Raw genomic sequence first — 23,500 nt, forward strand, 5'->3', positions numbered from 1 at the left:
CCATAATTATCTCCCGATAGCCATGGTCAGGCTCATACCCAAAGCAATGGAGAGAAACCCGAATGGATTAAGAGATATCCTATTGACATCATCAACACCAACTCAATCTCAGAGAGCACCTCAAGATAGGGTAACTCAACCTACAATACCGAGCCAACCAATGACAAAATTAATTGGGCAAAGACAGTGATATATCAGACAGTCCGCCAACTCTACCGGACCATCCGGTGGATCTCAGATCAGCAGCTGTAAGTGGGAAATGAGTTGTTTACCACTTAAGAGAGTGGGACCCACATGTCAGCACGAGTTGGGACACTTCATCAGCAGAAGTTGCACTACTATAGAAAGCTAAACACCGCCGGCTCCAGAACCCCCATTACCGATGATTTTGTCCCCCGTTGGTGTATGTCGGCGGTGATCGGCGACCTTTTATCTGCACCGGTTGCGCACCGGCCACTACACCACAACACTGCTTCACCGTCAGACATCTGACACTAAAAAATATATTTGGCGATGGATGATCTGACGCTAAATCCCCATTTACTGATTGATTGTCTGTCGCTATAGATATTCATATTTACCGTTAATCCGTCTGTCGCTAAAAGAGATACACGGTTGATCTGTCTGTCGCTAAAAAAATGGACCCCACACCCAAAGCGTGGCCCTAGCGTCCACAGCGTGTCCGATTTAGTCAGAGTGGGCGGCCCAGCATCCATTCACTCGAGGTGGCCCAGAGTCGGCGTGGCCCAGCATTTAAATGATAAAACAAATAGGGAAAAAAACGTGTGCTCACTGGGAATCGAACCCGAGAGCTACGGGGTTGAAAACAATCCTAGCTCGTTTTTGAAGAAATTGGATTCTATTTTCCTTTTGTTCTAATATGGCAAACGTGGCAAACTGAGTTTAAAAACGTTTGAAAAACTTATAATGCACCAATCCAACCTCTAAAAACTGTGCTCCAATATGGAGCGTTAAGATGGTTCAAATTTCATATAAAACTTAACCAAATACGCGTACATCTGAGTTAAACCCAATGGAGAATTTGGAATCAAATTAGCTCCAACATCCAACATTGTATAAAAGAAGAGCTCAATAAATTAATTAAGTTCCACCGTTTTGTATTATTTTTTAACTATAAGCACCATTTCGACATTATTGGCATGAATTTTATTATTTATTTCTTACATCGTTGCAAATCTTAAATATAGTCTTCTTTTATATTATATTTGTACCTAGAAGTTCCAAATATTATTTTTCGAACTGAGAAGGTTCTTCTTTTATATTATATTTGTACCTAGAAGTTCCAAATATTATTTTTCGAACTGATAAGGTTCCAATTGTTGGTAACGAAATGTTAAACACAGGAAGCTGAGCACGAACGCGCGGCCGCCTCTGTTGCCGTTTTTCCCACGGCCTTTGTTTTAACTGAAAAGTGCCGCGCCACTATTCCCTCCACAGGTGCCAACGAAATATTTCGGAAGAGCGAATTGACTCTACTACCCATATGTGCACACAAAATTACTCCTTTCCCATATTATATGTCGCTTTTGGTTTTCGTGCCTATAAGTTTGACTTAATTCGTAGAAAAATACGTGCAACATTTATAACTCTAAATAAATTTATTAAAAAACTATATTCAAAAATCTTTTCAATGGTACTAATTCATGTAACATAAATATTAATATTTTTTAATATATATTTTGTTAAAGTTATTTTCTCGAAAAACGAAAACGATAGATATTTTGAGAGGAAAGGAGTAACATATACTAGCCGGTAATTGTTGTGCCATCCTTCCATCCAAATAAAGGGTCGGCACCAACCCTAAATCTCCCCAGTTCCCATCTCAGCCGCTTCCATCCACGACTCCACGCTACCCTGCTCTGCCACCGTGGCGGCGTGCCGCATCAAGCTCCGGGGCTCCTGCTTCCAGGGCTGTCGACATCGCCCGCCGCAAGGGCCGTTGCCGCCGCCAGGGCCGTCGCCTCCGCCAGGGCCGTCACCCGCCTCCAAGAACAGCGCCACCACCGTCGCTGCCTCTAAGAACGGCCTCTGAAGCGCGCGTGCGCAGTGCGCTACCCTCAAGCGCACGCGGCGCAGCAGCTGCTGGTGCCCTCAGCTGCCCCACGCGTGGTCCTCTTTCTGATGCCGTGGCCGCGCGGAAGAAGGCGGAGGTGCGACGTCCCGAGCCCTCGCGGCGCAAGCTGGCCTGAGCTCATGGCCGCCGGGACGAGCGGAGCCCTTCGTTGGTGAGATTTTCTAATCTTGTCATTAGGATTAGGGTTTCTGGAGAGAAATTGGGGATTTACCCTTAGTTTTTGGCTTCGGTTTCTCTGTTGGAAAAGTCATCTCCTTTTTTTTGTGCTTATCTCAGGTTAATTTGGATTAAATCGCCATCTATGCATAAGATTTGCATATTATCAGAGGCTAATTTTAACTCATGCAGTCACGTGCAGCCACTGCCGGTGCTGTGGGATGTGCTGGTCGCCGTAGGACGAAGACGAGCATGTTCCAGCTGCTGGTGCTGTACAGGGAGGGGACTCGTTGGCTGCCGACTCTGCGAGACGCTGGTGCTGAACTGCCTACTCATGGTCTATTATGTGTGTTAGCTGTATAACCCATTTTTTTATAGAGATGCTCATGTTAGAAGGAGCTAAAGCTACAACAGAGACTGTTGATGCAGTGAGAACTGGAGCTGCAGCGATGAAAGTAATGCAAAAGGCAAGGTTAGATGTTGCTCAGGTGTGGCTGCTACCATTTATTCAACATTTCTCAGCGCTAGATGTTGCAACTCGTGCTTGTCTGAATAGGAGTTTCAGTAACTAGTGCAGCAGCACAGCTCATTTTTATTATGAGTTCTATTGGATAATAATCATTGGACTGGAACTTCATATTGAGTGTTTGTGTTTGAAAAGAACTTCATATTGAGTGTTTGTCATAAAGAAAACATATTACTTTCTCCAAAGTTTATTAACAAATGTGAGCTCTATCTCAGAAAATATATTCCTCTCATGTTTACCTCTTACTAAATAAACTTGAACTGATCTGACTCAGTACAGATAAGGATCTTTGGTTTGATCTATGTGATTATGTAGTTGCAACTGTAGTAGGTACAAGTATTAGATATTTGTGTGATCAATGCAGTTTAGGCATTAAGTAAACTGCTGCTTTTTTAATAAAAAATAATGTTATCTCATCTTGATATAATCAGAGAACACACCCCTGCTCTTGCTTAATCCAATTACATCTATTTTAGTACTCAATATTCGTTCACAAAGCAGGTGCTTTGTATTGGTCTGTTCCCCTAACAAATCCCCACTGTAGGTACGTGGGTACACACCCCTGTTCAGAGCAGCAGCAGCAACTTCTCCAGCAGGCGGAAGCACTGTAGCAGGCAGCGACACGTCAAAGTCAAGCACCAGCTCAGGCAGAGGCAGGGGCCAGCCGGACCATTGTTCTCTGAAGTTTGAACTCTAAACCAAGCATGGCTAATGGTCAGTAGAAGTACTCATTATTCAGAGTTCAAAATAAACTACAATTCGTTCTCAAATTAGCTACTTGTTTAGTTGCTGCATCATACTTGACTCCCTACTGCAAAAATGAAACTAAGTACTCCATGTTCAGCCACTAATCTATTGCTCATCACAATTAGTTTTCAGTTTTGACATTTTCTTGCCAGATTATTTTTCTGTCTATTGGTAGCAGTAGTATCAGGATGTTGTATTATTCCCCTCTAATAAGCATCAGCAGCTGCTACAATTCCTTACTGTGATCAGTTCTCAAAATTCTGATTAACAACTTGGCAACTGAAGACTATAGGTTTTTACTTAGAAACTCGTATATACCTGTACATCAGTTTTACGTAACTTGTCTACATTTGCTTATTACATGGTTATATTTTTCAGGAAGTGCTGGGCACTAGCCTTTTGGCTTGAGTTTCTGGAAAATGATTCGCCAAATAACTTGATCGATGTGCTCTAGTTTTGGCAAGTCATTTCTTTTGGTTTTTGAGTTCCTAGAAATGATTGTGTGCACAAACCTTATGATTGTGAAACACAAAGTACTAGTATTGCTTGCTAAGATGTCCATTCATGTAATTCTTTTGGTGCTTGACTTTGCTGGATGTGATGTACACAAAAATATGGTGTACAAGACAAATTGGATGTTATATGTATTAATCCTCCATGTGACATGTGACATGTGACAATATATTAAGCTTCAATATCGGTTTCATATGTGCTAAAAATTATATATATTTTTTGTATGTTTATATTGTCCTGTTAAACAGTCTATCGCTATAAATACATAGATTATTGGATGATCTGTCGGTTTATGCGGGGTAACAGAGCATCTGTCACTAAAAAGTAGCAACTGACTATCTGTCGCTATAAATATTTAGGGCAACTGTCTGTCGCTAAAAGTACTATCTGACGCTAAAGATTTTTAGCGATAGGACTTACAGCGTCTGCAGACGTCTGTCGCTATAACTTTTTAGCATCAGATTGTCTGTCGCTGTAGTCCGCTTTTAGCGTCAGACCATCCATTGCTAATCTTGGTGTTGTGGATGTACTGGGTGGTGACTAGTATTTTACCACCATCGGTCCTGCAATACCATACGGCGGTGACGTTGTCTTACCACCGTCGGCCCAACGTACCATCCAGCAGCAATGATGTGTCCATCGATGCTGGTCCTGGCGTACCATTCGGTGGTGAATGATGTGTCCATCGGTGCCGGGCCAGAGTATCATTCGGTGGTGATGATACGTCCATCGACACTGGCTTGGTGTATCGTCTGGCTGTCATGATGTAACCATCAACGCCAGCCCAGCGTATGACACGGCGGTGATGATGTAACCATCGACGCCGGTCCAGCGTACCATCCGGCGGTGATGATGCATCCATCGATGCCAGTCCAGTGTACCATTCTGACGGTGATGGTGCATCCATCGTCGGCGGCCCGACGCACCATCCAACAGTGACTATGTACCTATCATTGTCGGGCCTAGCGTACCAATCGGCGGTGATGATGGCCCTATCGACGCTGGCCCTACGTACCATCCGACTGTGATGATGAGAACATCAATGCCGGCCCGGTGTACCATCTACCAGTATTGTAGGTGCCAGCGCACATGGTCGGTGTGCCCTTCGGTGGTAATGAGGGCCAACGTCACCGCCACCGTTGTGTTTGTTCCGACAATAATGTTTTGTCCATTACCGCCGGCGTTACCACTGTGCATCATTATTGTTCACAATACATTATAGCACTAACAATATAGAAATTTCATGGCTTACGCATCTCCAGCAATATATATATTTTTTCATAACACCACTGACATAAATATCCAAATAGAATGACAGCTCCATACATAGTTTTCAACCACAGCGATATAACCTCCAAATTCAACCATAATGAATAAATAGTTTTTAGAACACAAACAGATGTCCAAAATGAAACCGACATTCCAAGGTCAAGAACTGTAGCACCTTTGATTAGATAAGGTGATGATCTCCATAATAAAACTGCCAAGATCTTCTTGCAGCCCAGATATCTCTAAAATGGTTAGCTCCACTAAAGATGGCACTATTATCCGCAACACAAGAAAAAAGGTGAAATACAGTTAAGACAAGCTGTGCTACACAGTCTAAGTAGGTCACTAGGTTGTCAATTCACTGAAGGGCTTCAGAGGGCCAACCTCTGAGCCGGATAAGAGATCATAGATGAGGATGCATACGCATCAGATTCCTCCCACTCATGAAATCACTCCAATACTCTTGCTGATGTGGGTATTCACTCCATTCTGGCTCGATGTCCTTCCTTAAATATTGGGAGTTCAAGTAGTACCTCAAATACTTGAATGAGTTCCCATGATAAAAGAATGTCCAATCCTTTACCACTTCTTCATCAAACCCATTAGGAAAAATAAATAGTTCCTTCGGCTTCTCCCAGCAAAGATTCTTCAGACTGGATGGAACCGCCCACTTGCTGCCCAGTTGTTTCCAGTACTTGTACTTGAAGGGTATGTTGTCCTTCACTGACACCGAGATGGTCATCTTGTAAGGCCCCTTGACACCAAATGGCACCACGGGTTCTCTGGCTGGATCCAACTCGGTGATAAACTATTTACCGGTGCGCAACTTGCTCAGCCCTCGCCTAGCTTGGCGCCTAGGAGGCCTATCTGATGTGGTTGTGTTACTCTAGGTGGGGGTTGCTCCTGCACATATTGATCAAATACTGAGGCTGTAAGATTGTTCTACATATAACAGAGTAATTGAATTAGCTATGGATATACGCAGATGGATTACCCCGCCGATTCCCCCAATGTCGAGGTACCATAAAGGGGATGGCTCCATAGGTTCTCCAGACAGATCCAACTCGGTGATAGCTCGGCACCTAGCATGCCTATCTGTTGTGGTTGTGTCATTCTTGGTGGGAGCTTGCTCCTACACATATAGATCAAATACTCAGGCTATAAGATTATACTATATATAACAGAGTAATTGTCGCAGCTATGGAAATATACAAATGGATTACCCCACCGATTCCCCCAAGGTCGACGTACGAGGAAGGGGATGGCGGGCAGACACTCTCTAGCATTCGTACTTCATGAGCAATGAGCCTTGCTTTTTTCTACGTAAAACAGGAGGGGTTCCCCCTTAATGGGATTTTTTAAAATGACCTGTGCATATACTCCCACCATCCTTGTACAAGTCCTAATAGAACATAATGTTGTTAAGCCATTCAATTCAAAAGTCAAAACATAGTGAAAAAATGACTTGATGCTAACTAGCAAGCTCCCACGGAGAACATTCAAATATGTGTACACATAACCAAACTAAGAACTTCATAGGTGATGACGAACCTTGCGATGAAGGTGCTGTACAAGTCATTTTGGACCTGTACAAATAAAGCAAGCCTTGTTCAACACTAGATGCATGCCCAAGCTCCAGATGAGTACATATTAATGTTGTGAACTCAATAAAATATGATCAAACCGAGTGTTCTAGCCATGCCTAGCACACGGTTTCATTTATAATGTCTTTTTACATATTCATAATGCCTTATTACTACATTTACAATGAATTCTTCACAAATATTATTGGACACAGTGATGTAATTTGGGGATAACACAACTTCTATTTCTATGGATTACAAATCTCAGAGAAATATATGCCAAATTGTTCAGAAAAAATACAGATTATTTCTATGGATTGCAGATCTTAGCGAAATATATGCCAAATTGTTCAAAAAAAAATTACAAATTATTTCTACGGATTGCAGATCTTAGAGAAATATATGCCAAATTATTCACAAATGTGAGAGGCAGAACATACCAAAACGCAGATGCAAACAAATGCAATGGATCAGAAGCTCAAAGAACAAACACCGATAATATCTAACGATAAACTAGCAGGGTGGAGGATACGTTAGACTCAAAGGGGACCAAGGCCAATCCAAAGTTTGTTTACCTCAGATGTGCGGGAAACGACAGTCGGAGAGATGGAATTGGATGGCCAGCAAAAACAGATAGCGGGCTCGACTGCCGCCGACCAACAGTGGAGCGGGGTGTGGGGAGCCAGTGAATGGTGGAGAGGGGTGGGGGGAGTCGACGAATGGCATTACGAATCGGATTTATGGAGGAGAGGGGGTGGAATGGTACGGTGACGGCGAGAGGGAAGCGGCTCCGGTGAACAGTGGAGCAGGGTGGGGAGAGCCGACGAACGGTGCTGCGAACTGGATTTATGGCGGAGAGCGGGCGGAACGGCAGCGACGAGCGAGGCGATGGCAAGCGGGGAGCGGCTCCATTCTAAGCGGGGCGGGAATGGAAAATTTGGGGAAAAGTTTTTGCCACGCGCACTTATATACCGGTTCATTTTACACCGCCGCTCGGAACCGTAAGGACGACGATGCTACGTCAAACATCACCGTCGGTTCCACAGTGGACTACGAATAAACAAATGGAAGCAGACACTCAGCTAGAACTAGCAGTGATGTTTTCCACTTAGCTAGATTTGGGAGGGGAACTTCCATATCAAACGCTGATACCCAATTGCTATGTTTTCAAGGCACTATAGAAACTCTAATTTTGGTTGCCAAATTGATCTGATTCATTGATACTTGAAACCCAAAATTGCCATTACGAAATATATTGGTTGCGGCCAAAAATTGCGACTGCCTAATTGGTTTGTTGCCAAAATTTGCATTCTAATGTAGGAACCGGCAACTCAAACATTATACTTTCGGATAGTTAATATCATTAATATAACATGACTTCTATTACATTATAAGAGCAGTGTCATCCCACTGCTCGAAGTCATTTTCATACATCCTACTCTACATGACCTCACAATATAAGATTAGTGCCATCCCACTGATAGAAGTCATGATGGCTAATCTAGATATAGTTCCCGTGTGAATTGGCACACGTCGAGCAGGTACACAAAACTCCTAGCGACGATGCATGGCACCCTCATTACTCACCAGATTCCTCCTCATCAGCAACGGACGATAGCGGCGCCGACAAGGCGCCAGGACCGGCGCTGCAGGCGGAGGCGAACGGGGGCACGCCGAGACCATCGGTGTCGGCGAGGACGAACTGGAGCACGTCGGGACCAGTTGGTGTGGGCGGGGGCGAATGGGAGCGTGTTGGGACCGTCAGTGCCGATGAGGTCGATGGTGCCGAAGATACTGGAGAACCGTAGAGCATGCAGGAGGGCGATGGAGGGAGCTACGAGCAGGGAGAGCGGGAGGGCGATGGAGGGAGCTATGAGCAGGGAGAGTGGGAGGGCAATGGAGGCGCCAAAGGACAACATGAAAGGTTGGGAGGCAAATGAGAATAGGAGCGGGAGGTCAACATGGCAACGCGATGGGGATGGCATGGGTGGCGGAGTTGTAGTTGAGAATGGGGTTTCTCAATAGGCCTAGGCGTGTGCGGGTGGAGAAACAGGTGCTGGGCATTTTAATAATGGGAGCAGCCCTCCGCTTCATTGTGAAATGATGGGTAGCCTTGGAGCGGTGCCTCGGGAACCATAGCTGCCTGGTGCGGCCTCGGCGTGGGTCCCACCAAGAACCGAACCTCATTGTTTTGGGCTAAGCTGTCAGATCGTGTGCAACATCCAAGATCAAGTGCCATAGTGCAATTCATGACCAGATGATAGGCCTCCCACTAGATACCCACACCGCATCATTATGACAAGTCAATCTGAGGCAGCACTGACACGTGCACCGGATTGTACAAAATGAACAATGTATGAAACTGGTTAATACAACGTATGGGAGGCGTATGCTTATATTACACATCTTAAGAGTGAGTACAATAATGGGCTTATAGCCAAGCTCAGGCTGATGTGGAGGAGAGAAGAGAGGAGAGATGATAGCTTGGCTCTCATGCAAGCACGAAGATGGGCATGAATGCATATGCAGTGGTGGACCCAAATAGCAAGTGTTGTGAGGGGGAATAGGAAAGATAAAAATTTGTACTGACAAATAGGAAACAACTATTGTATAATTTGTTCTTATAACTTATAAGCTTATAGCCAAGCACTAAAGAGCAAGGCTAATAATATAGCCTGCTATTATACTTGATAATATAGCCGGCTTGCTGGCTGTAAGGATCTTTATAGCCTTCTCTCAGCCTACCCATATAATAGTTAGCTCTTCACTATTAATATATAGCCCACTTGTCTCTCTCACAAAGTTTCTCGGTTCTTGTGTCTATGCTGGCAGTAAACTTAGAGCCCACTTCCCTTATCTCTCCTCTCCTCTCTCCTCCACCTCAGCATTCAACCCACTTATAGCCTGCTATTATACTTGCTCTCTATCTGCTCCTTTTTGCTTCTCCATCTTCAAGGTTGGCCTATTTATTAAGCCAGGTCTAGGTGCACCTCTTAGCCTCATTCCACACACTCTTCTTCCTTTAATATTTTAGAGTAGATGAACTCTTCCTCATCCTTGCTCTCTCGGGCTGTGGCCTAGTACTAGTGGTGCAAGGTGCTGAACAGAAGAGCACCTGGATGATTGCACATCTTCTTTTTAGATCTTCTGTTAATAGATGATGTGCAATCATCCGAATGCTCTTTTGTTCAGTGCCTCCATACTCCATAGTGGCATTGGGAGAAGTACTTCAAGATTGGGTGATTTATATCCCATCTTGAATCTTTCACGCAAGTCAAGAAGTAGATCTGCATCCCTTGACTATGTGAGGGTTGCAAGATGGAAGGTAGAGCACCTCACTGAGCGTGAAGTTTTTTGTGAGGTGCTACATTGTTCTTGGCCTTCAAGATTAGGTTCTTTATGTTTCATCTTGCTCCTCTCACGATCGAGATGCAGATCTACAACCATTGACCATGAGAGCTATGAGATGGAAGGTAAAGCACCTATGCTAGTGCAAGTTTGCGAGGTGCTCCTTCTCCATCTCCTCCAACGGCAGCAAAGCGGCGTTGGGAGAAGTACTTCAAGGTCAGGTGCTTTATATTGCATCTTGGATCTCTTAGAGTCAAGAAGTAGATCTACATCCCTTGACGGTGAGGTTTCCAAGATGGAAGGTATAGCACCTCACTATGGGTGAAGTTTTGCGATGTGCTGTGTCATTCTTGGCATTCAATGGAAGAACGGACAGATTCATGCGTCGATACAATTTTGGGCGCACATAGAGGAAAACTAAAATGATAATAAAGCATGATAATGAATCAATTTGTCACTGTCATAATAATGAACATAACATTAATTATATATTTTACATGTCTACTACTGTGATGGAGTAATTTTTCTCCGTCCAACTTCCAACGCCGCGTTAATGTGAAATGACGGGGAGAGTTTGGGCGGTGCCTCGGGAAGCACAACCGAGCCGACGTAGCCTCACCATGGGTCATCTTAGGAACAAAGCCGCGTTGTTTTGGGATGAGTCATCCACATCGTGTGTAACATCCAAGATCAAGTGCCACGGTGCAATTCATGGCCGGATGATACACCTCCCACTAGATAACCGCACCGCATCATACACCTGTCCTTCTATAAAAGCAGAGGCTAAGAAGGGGAAGCAAGTAGGATTCCTTGCTAAAGTCATTACAGTTACCTTCCTTCTCATTATCTTCTAATTCATTCGGCACTCCACCAAGAAACCCCATCTTCCAAATCTCCAATGGCAGAGCTGCAGAAGCGCCCAAGGGATGACTCGATGGAGGAGCGAGTGTTCATAGGTCCTCCCCTCCTTCGTGACTTGATGTGACGGTAGTATAGGTAATTTCAGATCTTGCATTTCATCTTACTCTGGTGGTCTTGATGCTTCCCCTTTGTACAGTGCTATCTCCATGGTGCATTCCGGGGCTGCGCTTCCCCGTTGATGTGGTAGGCACCTTGGCGTCACCAAAACCAACACCCTGATCCACCCTCGGGGAGGAGAGCTAGGAGGCGAACCAGCTACAACTGTGCCTCAATGCCGCGGATATAGTGCTTTTCACGTCAGAACACAAAACGGCCATGGCAGAGGCTGTGGCCACCGAGACCTAGGCACGGCTCACTGGTAAGGCATTGGCATCTTGTGCTCAGTTGTACGGTTTTCTTATCACCTTTTTGTGGCATTGAGGAGCAGCTGAACCCCACGTAGGCCGAGGTGGTAGAGTTGCATTGGGCCAATGATGACCTGGTCTAGTAGACGGTGGAGGCGATCCTCTGTCGTTGGGATGCCGATGATAACGCCCATGTTGCCCGGTTGTCGGTGGAAAATAGGCACCGCTTTGATGACCTTAATGAGGTAGGAGTCACTACCGTCCGTGCGGTGGTGCCTACGGGGGCAACCAGGGAGCAGTGTCTCCGTGCCTTGCGGGCGCAGGTCATGGAGGTGACCAACTACAGCATTCGCCAAGGGGCTGCTGAGGCCTTGGCCACCGCCTAGCTTCGGTGTGGGCACCTACAGTGGGCTTGGATCTAGGGTTCCCTGCCACGGTTGTCCTTTCCTATGCGAGAAGAGCTCGTCGTCTACTTTTAGCCCATGGGTTAGGCCACCTCAGGCATTGATGGATGTACAAGACATCATTCTTAATGCTCCCCATGAGTAGTTGGATTGTAACCTGCCTTTATATCATCCCATACAAAAAGTATTCATACTACTATGGATAAGTACTTTAAGTTTGAACTTTGAACATCTCTATTTTTACTATTGCCTAGAACATTCCATTTGTGCGCCTTTGACACGTATGACCGCATGACACGTGCCCACATCTTCGTTATGACAAGTCAGTCCAAGGCATCATCACACGTTCACCAGATCGTATGAGTTAACAAAATATGAAACTGGTGAATACGAAAGAGTAATTAGATAACAACCACGACATGCATGCGGTCCATATCATCTACAATCTCACAAACTATTCATGTCATCTCTCAATAATAGCCCATGTCATCCTACTAATTTCCATCTTCTTAATACAAGCTATTCAAGTCATCTCCACTAATAAACATAATTAATATCAATATAAGAAATATAGAAGGCGTATGGACGCCAACTTGGAGGATACGGTGGAGCACCAGCAGGAGGGCATCCAAGTACCACTTATCTAATTGCGCACATGTATACCATATGATGCGATGTGGTACTAAGCAGATAATGCCGCTTGATGAAATAGTGCACATGTACACCGTATCATCCGAACTCGAACGAGGCGAATATTACACAATAACAAACTGATGCAAGCAACTCTTTATTGATAAACTCCATTACATTATATAGGTTTATAATAATAAAAACCTATCAAACAATAGATGTATAATAACAAAGACCTAACGAGTATGGGGCTAACCCATACCCGAGTGTGGCTTGCGCTTGTGCACGAGAAACTGGTCACTTGAACCAAGCGGACACCAGAACCCCTTCAAGCCCTCTTTGCCGCGTACCTAATGAAATCTAGTGCGGAGAAGGAGCCCCATGAGGAGGAGCCTAAGAGGAGGAGTCCCATGAGAAGACCAGTCCACATAGGAAACCATGGGGAATAGAGGAACACCATTGTAAAATACCTTAGTCACTGAGGTCCACCAGCGGTGCTCTAGCTGTAATGCTACAACCGGTGTCCTAGCAGAGGGCCGTTCGATGGTTGCAGTCCTCTCAATCTTCGTGAAACTTCTACTAACACACAGGATGAATGGACATATAGCTACGCGCAGGTGGTGGTGGAAGCTGATCTTGAAGGCCTTCTCCTAGCAGCACTTGGAGCCGATATAGGACGAGGGAGGCCATGGTGACGCGACACTATGTGCAACTCTAGGTTTTCTCTATTTTTTCTAGGAGGCACAAGGATTGGAGTTTGCTAAAGAGGCTCCCCTTACCTTTGCTTACATAGCCCAACCCCCAACTCAAGATGCGAGCAGGGAAGGCAACATTCAAGGTGGGTGACTTCTGCGACCACCCACATGAGTCATGGGTGACTCGGTGTAGAACACGATGCGGTCCAGATTCCCTAGCACATTTGATTCCCTACCACATTTCATCCTCATCTTAAATAGGACTTAATGACGTGCAATACCTAGTGGACCAAACGACGCACGCATGCATACATGGGAAATCAGAGTCCATGGGGAAGATTCAAGTACTCTCGCACGATACGATGAACTTTCAAATCAAATCATAGTTATTTACTACGAGAACTAGTGCCGTTTGACCTAATAGCATACATGTACCATATTATACACCTATGTATATAAACCGCGCAAAGTCAAGGAGGCAACTAGTGCTACAAAGTAGTATGACAATACATTACTGAGCAATTGAACACATAGTGCCACAAAGTAGCACGACAATTAAGGAGTCTCACTCATTCTCATGATTCACCATTGACACAAGTCATTAAACAAATAACAAATAACCTCTACTCGTTGTTGTCAAAATCACCATTCTCGTCCTCATCCTCATCATTGGTATCAACGTCATCATCCTCATCAGCGGCGATGCTGTTAGCCACCTGCTCAGCATCGGCACAAACATAGTTGTGCTAGTGCTTCTCGGTGTTGCCGGCAGTGCTAATTCCCTACATCACGATGCTAGTGTCGAAGCCATCTATCTTGCTATAGTAGCAGATGAGCATGTACTCTGTGTTGTCCATGTGACTCTTGTTTAGGTAGGCTAGCAATTCTTCTAGGATATCGGCGAGTTGGTGAAAAATGAAGACAAAACTGCTCACTTTTTCCACTCGAGGTGGGTTGAGGGTGCCTAGACCGAGGTTCTATAGCACACGTCTGATCTTTAAGAAAGCCTAACTCATGATGCCAATGGCCCTAATCATCTCTATCTCCAAAGGGATCCATCAGAAGCTTCATCTTGATTGACCATGGGCACGACGTCATCCTCCTTCACCATGGGCACAACATCATCCTCCTTCACCACAGGCATGGATTCATCCCCCTCCCATGCACGCTTCGCCAAAGGCTTCGCCCTTCACCATGGTGGTGGCTAAGAGAGAAGTAGGTTTGGAGAAGGCAACCACATGTTCCTAGCGATTTTAGATCTGCTGTGGGAGTGGGGAGAGCTCCAGGAAGGAAGGAACACAAGCGGAGTTGTGTACGAGATCACGATGTTTAATATATCGCTACTATAGAGCAATGGAGTGGAGGATACGATGCAATTCAGATTCCCTTGCACATGTTACCATTACGTTCTAATAAGAGAACTAATGTTGTTTGATCTAATAGCACACATGTGCACCGTTTGATACTGACTGTTTACATAAGCTTACCACCATTAGTTACTTCAGGAAACCAGTGTCATCTGATCTAACGAAGTCGAACATACAACAATAAAGTTAGTAAATGAACTTTTTATTTATAAACTCCATTACTTTTGATAGGTGTACAATAACAAAGACATATCGAATACTTCCAGATGTACAATAACAAAGACCTCTCAAGTATGGGGTTTACCCATACCCGACTACATAGGACACCTATTCCCTCAGCTAATTACTTCACACGAGAGAGGACCACCCAATGCCGATGGACGACCAAGCTCGGCCTTCTCTAGATGTTTTTGGATTCACCTCAATGCACATGTGTTAGGGTGTATTTCGGTGGAATTTAGTTCAAGTTCCACTCCAATCCACCCCAACACATATGGGTTGATGCAAATCTGACTACATCCAAACAAGGCCCAAGTCATTGAATCGATACACGGGGGCCATGCGAGGCATGGGTTTATGATGTTTTTAGAACCCCATGAGCTGCCCCACTCACTGAGGTCCACCGTGGGTTGGAGGAGGACCTTACATGCATGGAGGCACTCAGGAATGGTGGTTGCTTCACTGTCACAGAGCACCATGGAAGCATGCTTTCCTCCCTATCTTCGCAAAACTTCCACTAACACCCAGGACGAGCAGACATATGGACGCACATAGGTGTTGGTGGAAGAAGCTATGATTTTGAAGGCCTTCTCCTAATGGTGATGGAGTTGATGCAGGATGAGGGAGGCCATGGCAATGTGAGACTTATTTGGCACAGCTCACAATAGCTTCATGAGAAACGCTCGTGGACATCCTCTTATCTGCACTAGAAGTTGGCATTAGCACAATGCGTCTCACATTAGTGCAAACTTCTGATGAGGATAAGAGGCAGACCAGGAGGGAGCCCATGGAGATGAGAGACTACCACATGCAACTCAAGGTGTTTTCTCTTGTTTTTCTAATGCAAAGGGAGGAAGAAGGATTGGAGTTTGCTAGAGATGCTCCCCATACCTTGGCTTAAATAGCCCTAACTCAAGACGCGTAGGGGAAAGGCAACAGTCAAGGTTCGTGACATCCATGGCCACCCCATGCGAGTCACGGGTGATGGAGCGATGAACATGATGCCACATTTGATTCCCTGTCACATTTGATTCCCTAACACTTTTGATTCCCTGCCACATTTCATCCTCATCTATAACAATACTTAATGATGCGCAATATCTGATGGACCAAAGGACTTGTACATGGGAAGTCAGAGTGCATGGGGTATAACCCAAATAGATTTACGCAGAAGTACACCATATGATATGACGATTTATGTAAACCGCTCATGTCATAGCCATTCAGTTCTTAATTGTTCTGTAAGGCAAAAACTATATATAAACAACACAATAACAATCACCACAATAATTTGATTGATAACTTTAGTTACATTCCATAGTTGTACAATAACAAAGACCTATAGAAGACTACTAGGTGTACAATAACAAAGTCCTATCGAGTACATGTACATCCTAGAGCCGAGATTAGAGACGACAACTTATATAGTGGTACAACGTATGATACAAAACAAGTGGGGAAGGCAAATGTTAAAAAATGAAACATTATATAGTTAAAAGTACCACAACCACATGAGGCAACATTTCGTTAACAAAGTAAATCTTTATTCATAAGTCTAGTAGGTTACATTCGAAAGGTGTACAGTAACAAAGATGTCGAAGACTACTAAGGTGTATAATAACAAAGACCTATAGAGTACAGAAAACGACCTATACTCGACTATGACATCACCAAACTTCCACTAACATCAACCAAGAAGGGGCATGGAGTGGAGTTTGAAATGACAGAGTTGTAGTCATAGGTGCTCCCGACGAAGAGAGTCAACGTGACACCCACCTTGCAAAGCTTCCACTTGCATCCCCCATAGGCAAGGGCTGTAGTAGAAAGCATGAGGAGACCTACCTATGTGTCTGACTCATCCATGGAAATGGAAGAGAGGATCACCCCAGTGCCCCAAGCCATCAAATTTTGATACACATGGCATCGGTAGCTCCATCGAGTACACCTTGGTGTCCCAATCTCCAAACACCCCGAGGCAACATGCAGTCGCTGAGGGCCATCGAGGAAGCTATCTTCCATGGAAACACCTCAGCACTATGGTATCTCGATGAAGCCCGCCATGGGAATACTATGAGATGGACAACTACAAAGTGTAACCAGCACCCCCAAACATACCAAAAGGCGGTGATCCCCCTATATCTTCGCAAAACTTCCACTAGCACCAAGGACAAGCAGCCATTGTTGCACCCTAAACGCGGAAGAAAGCCAATCTTGAAGGACTTATCCCATCACTGGTGCTACCACCGAAGAAGTTGAAGAAGGAGCGCCATGGTGATGAAGAAAATATAGATGGTTGGCTCAAGAGCTTTGTCTTTATCTATCTTCTATATCTAAGGAGGAAGGAGTGTGTGTATTTCCAATGAAGTGCATCCAACCTTGGCTTAAATAGGCCACCCTTGAAGATGGAGAAGCGAAGAGGAGTAGTTAAGGTTCGCATGATCTATGGAAGACGTCGGTTCCTAGGGAAAGTGGTGAGATGGTGTTGGAAGTTGGGACATTCATTACTCGCACACTAAGTCATTGTTCCATATGATGCGATTTAGATTCGCTGACATACATTGTATGAACACATATTGATACAAGCAGTGTAGATGAGGGATCATTGTAATCGTAGATAATTGCTTCTTCGTTAATCCTTCTATAAAAGCGGAAGCAGAACGAACAATGGTACATAACCATGATTTATAGCTCCCATCCCTTTGCTCCACCCTCAAGATTGGTCCATGGCAAATGGGAAGCACCCGAGGGTCAAGTCAGCTGAGGAGAGGACCAAGAGGCGGAAGCCAGAGTGGCTACGACAGTGCTTTTCCACCATGGAGACGACACTCGCCATAGCCGACTAGGAGACGGCCGTGGCCAAGGTGGTGACCACTGAATCCTAGGCGTAGGTCACCGGTACACGTTGGTGTCTTCTCATTTATGCGTTCCATGTGACGCCGGGATTGAGTGTGTGACGATCTTTGTTGCTCCACTTTTTAGACATCCAGGAGCAATTGGACACCATCCAACAGTAGTTGGCCACCATCCAGGAGCAGTTGGGCGATGTCCAGGGTGAGTTGGACATCGTGCATGAACTAGAGGGGAAGTGGCATGCCTTGGCATGTGACACGGCGATGTGCATAGAGGAGCACCGCCTTGAACTCAACGTGCTACAAGATGCAGCACTCGCCACCATCAACATGGTCTCGCCCATGTGGGCAAACCTCGAGGAGAGCCTCCATGCCTAGCCCACGTGGGTCATGCCAGTGGTTACCCATGGCATCTATCATGGGGCCACCATGGCCCTGGCCACCGCCTAGCTCTGATCCGGCCTCAACCTAAACAAGGTGGAGCCGAGGTTCCTGCCAAAGCCATCGTGGGACGACATCGACAAGATGGTAGGCGAATTCATCGAGGCGGCTAAGACCATGGTAGAGGTGGTGCATATAGTGTAGCAAAACTGATCAATTTATAAGAGTACAAGTACAATGGCAACCACCGGAGCGATAGCACTATCATAATTGAGCCCATATAAACCTAGTAGTCCATCAAGTATCATGAAGGATCTTGAATAATCGCCAACATACAACTAAGATCATACATGATTCAACATACACGTCACATGTTACATAAAGTTCACAAATAGTTCATCGTACATCGGAGTTCAAATATAAATATTACAACCCCAAATTCAACTGTAGTAGCGAAAGCAATATAGTTTTGAAACCATCATCACACACATGGTTCAAATACATGCCAGTTTATGATCAAGTCTGGCAAAAGCATCATTGGTAAGACAACACAGAAGGGCCATGCCCATGGCCTCACTCCTCATCCATGGCTGGAGAGAAGCAGTTCTTGCAATAACCATGGTACACCGTACCATCTGCAACAAGTGAGAAATAAACCCTAAGTATCAGAAGGTACTTAGCTAGACTTACCCATCATAAACCAAGACTAAAGCGACACCAAGGATCATGCAAGGCATTATAAGTGGAGCTAGCTTGACAACATTTTGCATAAAAAGCCACTAGTTGAACTACACATTTTATAATTTGGTCTTCAAGTTAATTATAGCTATTCAACACTAGATTAGCAACTAACCTATTTCCAAACATGTGTTATACAATTATGTAGCATAACAATAGTAACCATAGCCATTTATTATATCATCATCATAGCCATTTCACTTTCATGATCTCACTACGATAGAAGGAAGCTCATTCAAGTTTCTGACTATCTAGGAGAGACGATGATTCGAATCGATTGCAACTAACTGGGTAGAAATCCTAACACAAACCTAGACGTACCTACGCCAAGGTAGCCTTAGGTCACCTTTGGTACAACTCAGGTCGTATGTCGCGGGTTCGATTAGGGCCGCATACTCAGGGACTGACTGGCTGGTAGGATGATCAGGCCCGACCTGCCCTTGGACTCACATCTGGCTCTCGCATATCCTTACTACCTCTAGAGTGCGCACTCATACAGAATGAGGACCAGTCTGAGTTGAGCTACTGAGCCAGCTAAGTGAGAGGTTGTGTTCAAAATGACCAAGGACCAACAACGATGCAGTCCTTCAACTGGCATAGATAGAATCACATGAGTCAACCTACAACATAGACTTTGTTCGACCTCTAATTACATCATCGCATGGTACTTTTCCATGATAGTAGATATCGCCAACCTGTGACCAGGTATTCCCTATAGCTCATAGGTGACAGGAAATCACACGACTTCTATCGAACTAAGCATAGCTAAGCATTTATTTGATCCTGGACCTACACAAGGTTCAAGGTATATATTTCTGGACAAGGACATTATATGCATCAATTGTTGCCAAACAACTCCTACAACTTAATGCATCAAACATAAGGAACTTATATTAGTATTTGTAAAATATAGGAGGCTTAGAATGCTCCGGAGCTTGCCTTTCAAGTAGGCTGAGGGCTTATGGTCCGGGCACTCAGGCAGTTCTTCCTAGGTCTGTTCTTTGCCTTCTAGAACTTCCCATGGCTAGGTCTCCTGCTGGTGCCTCCTCTCCCATGGCCTCAAACTCCAGAAGTGTTATTCCCTCCGGCGATCCTATATGCATGAAGATATAGATAAATACAGAGAATGCACAAGGGATGAAGTGCAAGTATGGTATGACGACATGCATATACATACACATCCTTAGCAACAAGATACAAGTTGATGACAGGATTACTTTGCTTTATGGAGTAGGTGCATATCTCCTCTCTAGTAGATTAATTTTTGTTTACTGAGTAGGTGCATATCTCTTCTCTAGCAAAGCAAACAAACACTCACTATATTCTAGCAACCTAAGATAAAGTAGTTCATCATCAGTAAGAGGTCTAAAACCTGCAACTAACAACTTATCTTAATTAGCCTAAGCATCTAAATAACAAGCATCAAGCTCACACAAAGCAATCAAGTCAAGAAACTAGATGCAAGTGAATTATAGAGCAATAAATAACTATGTGCATACAACCAATCAAAACTAGGCATAGCCAACTGTACTAGCAGGTTATATATATCCAACATGTTAAAAAGTATGATGGTTGGACCCAAATCAATTTTATATAAGCCTTTATTAATTTATCAATTAATTTAGATGAAAATTGGAACTGCTACTTCCAATGCTCAATAAATTCTAGAAAAAATGCAGCAGCCTACACATACTCCCGATAGACTACTGTTAAAATTTCATGCCATTTAGACAAGTAAAACAACCTCTACAAAAATAACAACTTACATTGTTTATAACAATTTAAATATGTTTAGCATGGTGAAAAGTGTCTAGCAATAGATTTACTATTTTTCCTACAGTCCTCATAACACAAGAATACTGTGGGAATTAATTCATGCCCATAGGTTATATAAATCTACCACAATTAATTTCACAAAAAACTAGAATTTAATCAAGCTAAAGCGAGAAGTCATATTCTAAGCATGTTTACTGTAGGTTTAATATTTTTCCTAGCTACAGCATGTCGAAACAAGACTAGCAAAATTGGAATCACATTTTTAGCATCTTCCAAACTCATGTTATGCATTTTACAAGATCAAATAGGTAATAGACAAGATAATTTAAACAATGTATAAAACTATAGCACATACCAAGTTTCATATTTTTAACAGATAGTACTCATCAAGATGAAGCTAAAAAATTTGGTTCACTCCAATTGGACACTTCTAGAATTACTTATGAATTTTACAAGTTTGTAGCAATTTCTAAAAAACAATTAAAGAAAATCATCAAAACTCTGTTAAACGCTAGGTACACCCTAGCACAATGCACCCCACTATGATTGACGCTCGGGCCCAGCGGTCAACCGGTCCCCACCAGTCAGAAGCACAGCGTAGGGGTGGCATTTGACTTGTGACGAACTCACCGATGGCGATGTCTATAGCGATGCGGTCTTCACCACTAGTTTCCCCTCTTCATTTCGCACCCAACGAGCTAGATGGTGGAAGCTCTACTGGTGGTTAGGCATGATGGCGGCACGCGGTGGCGTTCCTGACCATCTCTGGCCATGGAGAGCTCAGATGAGCATGGCTATCGCTTGAGGGTGACCTAGTGGAGATCTAGGGTTAGGATTTGGGCTCTAGGAGGCACTGGTGAAGCATGGCTATGTGCATGGAGGCATGCATAGTGCAAACGTGATGGCAGCACTGTGGTGTTTCGATGAGTCAGGTGATGGCATCATGCATCCGTCTTCCCCATGAGCTTCACTATCCCTAGGCGATGCCCTAGTAGCTAAAAGAGAGAGGAAGAAGACGATGCGAGCACAGCCACAGTGGTGCACATGGCGGCAGCATAGCCGGCTCACGGCAGTGGATGCGGCGTTCTTACTCCAGTATGGTCGACATTGGCTAAAAGCCAGCAGCTACAGCATCCACTAGACCTTGCGACCATGGAACAGTCGAGAGAGAGAGAGAGTGTGTTGCATGATTTTGTATGGACCTACACATCTAGGTGCAAGTTTTCTTTTCACACCAAACCATTGCACTCCTTTCATTGGTGATACTTTCAAGTATACATAGTCGCCTACCTCAAGCTCAATAGGTCTTCTCCTTTTGTCAGCATAGCTCTTTTGCCTAGATTGAGCGGCTTCAATATGTTGTTGGATGATACGAACTTGCTCTTCAGCTTCCCTGACAAAATCAATTTCATAATACCTTCTCTCCCTGGCTTCAACCCAGTTCAAGGGAGTTATACATTTTTGACCATACAAAGCTTCGAAAGGAGACATCTTAATACTCTCTTAGTAACTATTGTTATAGGAAAATTTAGCTAGAGGTAGCCACTTTTCCCATGAACCTTCCGAAGAGATTACACATGCTCTTAACATGTCTTCTAATATCTAATTCACTCACTCATTCTGTCCAGATGTCTAAGGGTGATAGGCAGAACTTTGGACTAAGTTGGTACCTAACTGTTTGTGCAAGTGCTCCCAAAAATGAGCAATAAACTAAGATCCCCTATCTGACATGATGGTTCTCGCTACCCCATGCAAATGCACTATCTGAGCTATATACAGTTATGCATACTAATGTGGCCGATAATTGGTCTTGACTAGAATGAAGTCTGTGGACTTGGTCAAACGGTCTACAATTACCCATATGGACTCGAAAACCCTTCTGAGTGGGTGGAAGTCGACCAATAAAATCCATGATGATCTCCTCCCACTTCCAACCTAGAATAGACAAAGCTTGAAGTAGTCCAGCAGGTTTTAGGTGATCTGCTTTGACTCTGCTATAGGTGTCACACCTAGCAACATAGGCTATGATTTCTTTCTTCATCATTGTCCACCAAAAATGTGTTTCCATGTCAGTGATACATTTTGCTACTAATAGGATGGATAGACAACTTGGAAGAGTGAGCTTCATCTAAGATTGGTTTCTAAGTTCATGATGCTTCAACACCACAAGTCTATCCTTAAACCATAGCACACCTCTCTCATCTAGTCTAAAATGCTTGGTTTCCTTCTCCTTATCTTTCTCTTTATGTGAAACACACCTTCATCAGTCTTATGAATTTCGATGATATTGCTCTCAAGTGAGCAACTGACAGTGATATTGTGTAACATAGATTAAATCCATCATCCAATAGTGCTCCCAAGGAATTGCAATGAGATTTATGGCATAAGGCGTCTACAACCACATTCGCCTTGCTAGGATGATAATGCACTTCTAAGTTATAATCATTGATCTACTCTAACCCTCTTCTTTGTCTCATGTTTAACTTGGCTTGAGTGAAGATATATTTGACTCTTGTGATCTATATAGATATGGCACACACATTCCTAAGCAAATAGTGCCTCCAGATCTTCAGTGCATGAACAACTGCTGCTAACTCCAAGTCATGGGTCGAATAATTAACTTCATGCTTCTTCAGTTATTGTGAGCATAAGTAATGACTCGGCCTTCCTGCATAAGAACACATCCCAAGCCTATACCAGATGCATCACAAAATACATCAAAAGGTTTCTCTATATCGGGTAGTGCTAAGACAGGAGCGGTGGTCAGCAAAGTCCGTAGAGTGTGAAAAGCAGCTTCACACCCCAGAGTCCAAACAAATTTCTCATCCTTCTGAAGTAACCTTGTCATTGGCTTAGCTATCTTGGAAAAATCCAGAATGAAGCGACTGATAGTAACCTACTAAATCAAGAAAACTCTGAACTTTAGTAATTGAGGTTGG

The 23,500-nt window shown here is 44.1% G+C and overlaps 1 protein-coding gene across 8 annotated transcripts; it reads left to right on the forward strand.

Annotated features, from left to right (window-relative positions):
* Positions 1 to 1,834: 1,834 nt before the first annotated feature.
* Positions 1,835 to 4,230, forward strand: LOC136463322 (vacuolar protein sorting-associated protein 32 homolog 1-like). 8 transcript variants are annotated; one of them, XR_010760984.1, is made up of 5 exons: positions 1,835 to 2,246; positions 2,444 to 2,567; positions 2,630 to 2,739; positions 3,322 to 3,491; positions 3,903 to 4,230. XR_010760984.1 is itself a non-coding variant. In XM_066462326.1 (5 exons), the coding sequence occupies exons 2-4, from the start codon at positions 2,504 to 2,506 to the stop codon at positions 3,386 to 3,388; spliced, it is 225 nt and encodes a 74-aa protein (XP_066318423.1). In that variant the 5' UTR covers positions 1,835 to 2,246; positions 2,444 to 2,503; the 3' UTR covers positions 3,389 to 3,491; positions 3,903 to 4,230. The 8 variants fall into 8 exon arrangements, 1 of the variants encoding a protein (XP_066318423.1); XR_010760985.1 differs by having other exon boundaries at positions 2,645 to 2,739; XR_010760986.1 differs by having other exon boundaries at positions 2,681 to 2,739.
* The last annotated feature ends 19,270 nt before the right edge of the window (positions 4,231 to 23,500 follow it).

The sequence above is a fragment of the Miscanthus floridulus genome, chromosome 7, assembly GCF_019320115.1.
Source record: "Miscanthus floridulus cultivar M001 chromosome 7, ASM1932011v1, whole genome shotgun sequence".
Taxonomy (NCBI): Eukaryota; Viridiplantae; Streptophyta; class Magnoliopsida; order Poales; family Poaceae; genus Miscanthus; species Miscanthus floridulus.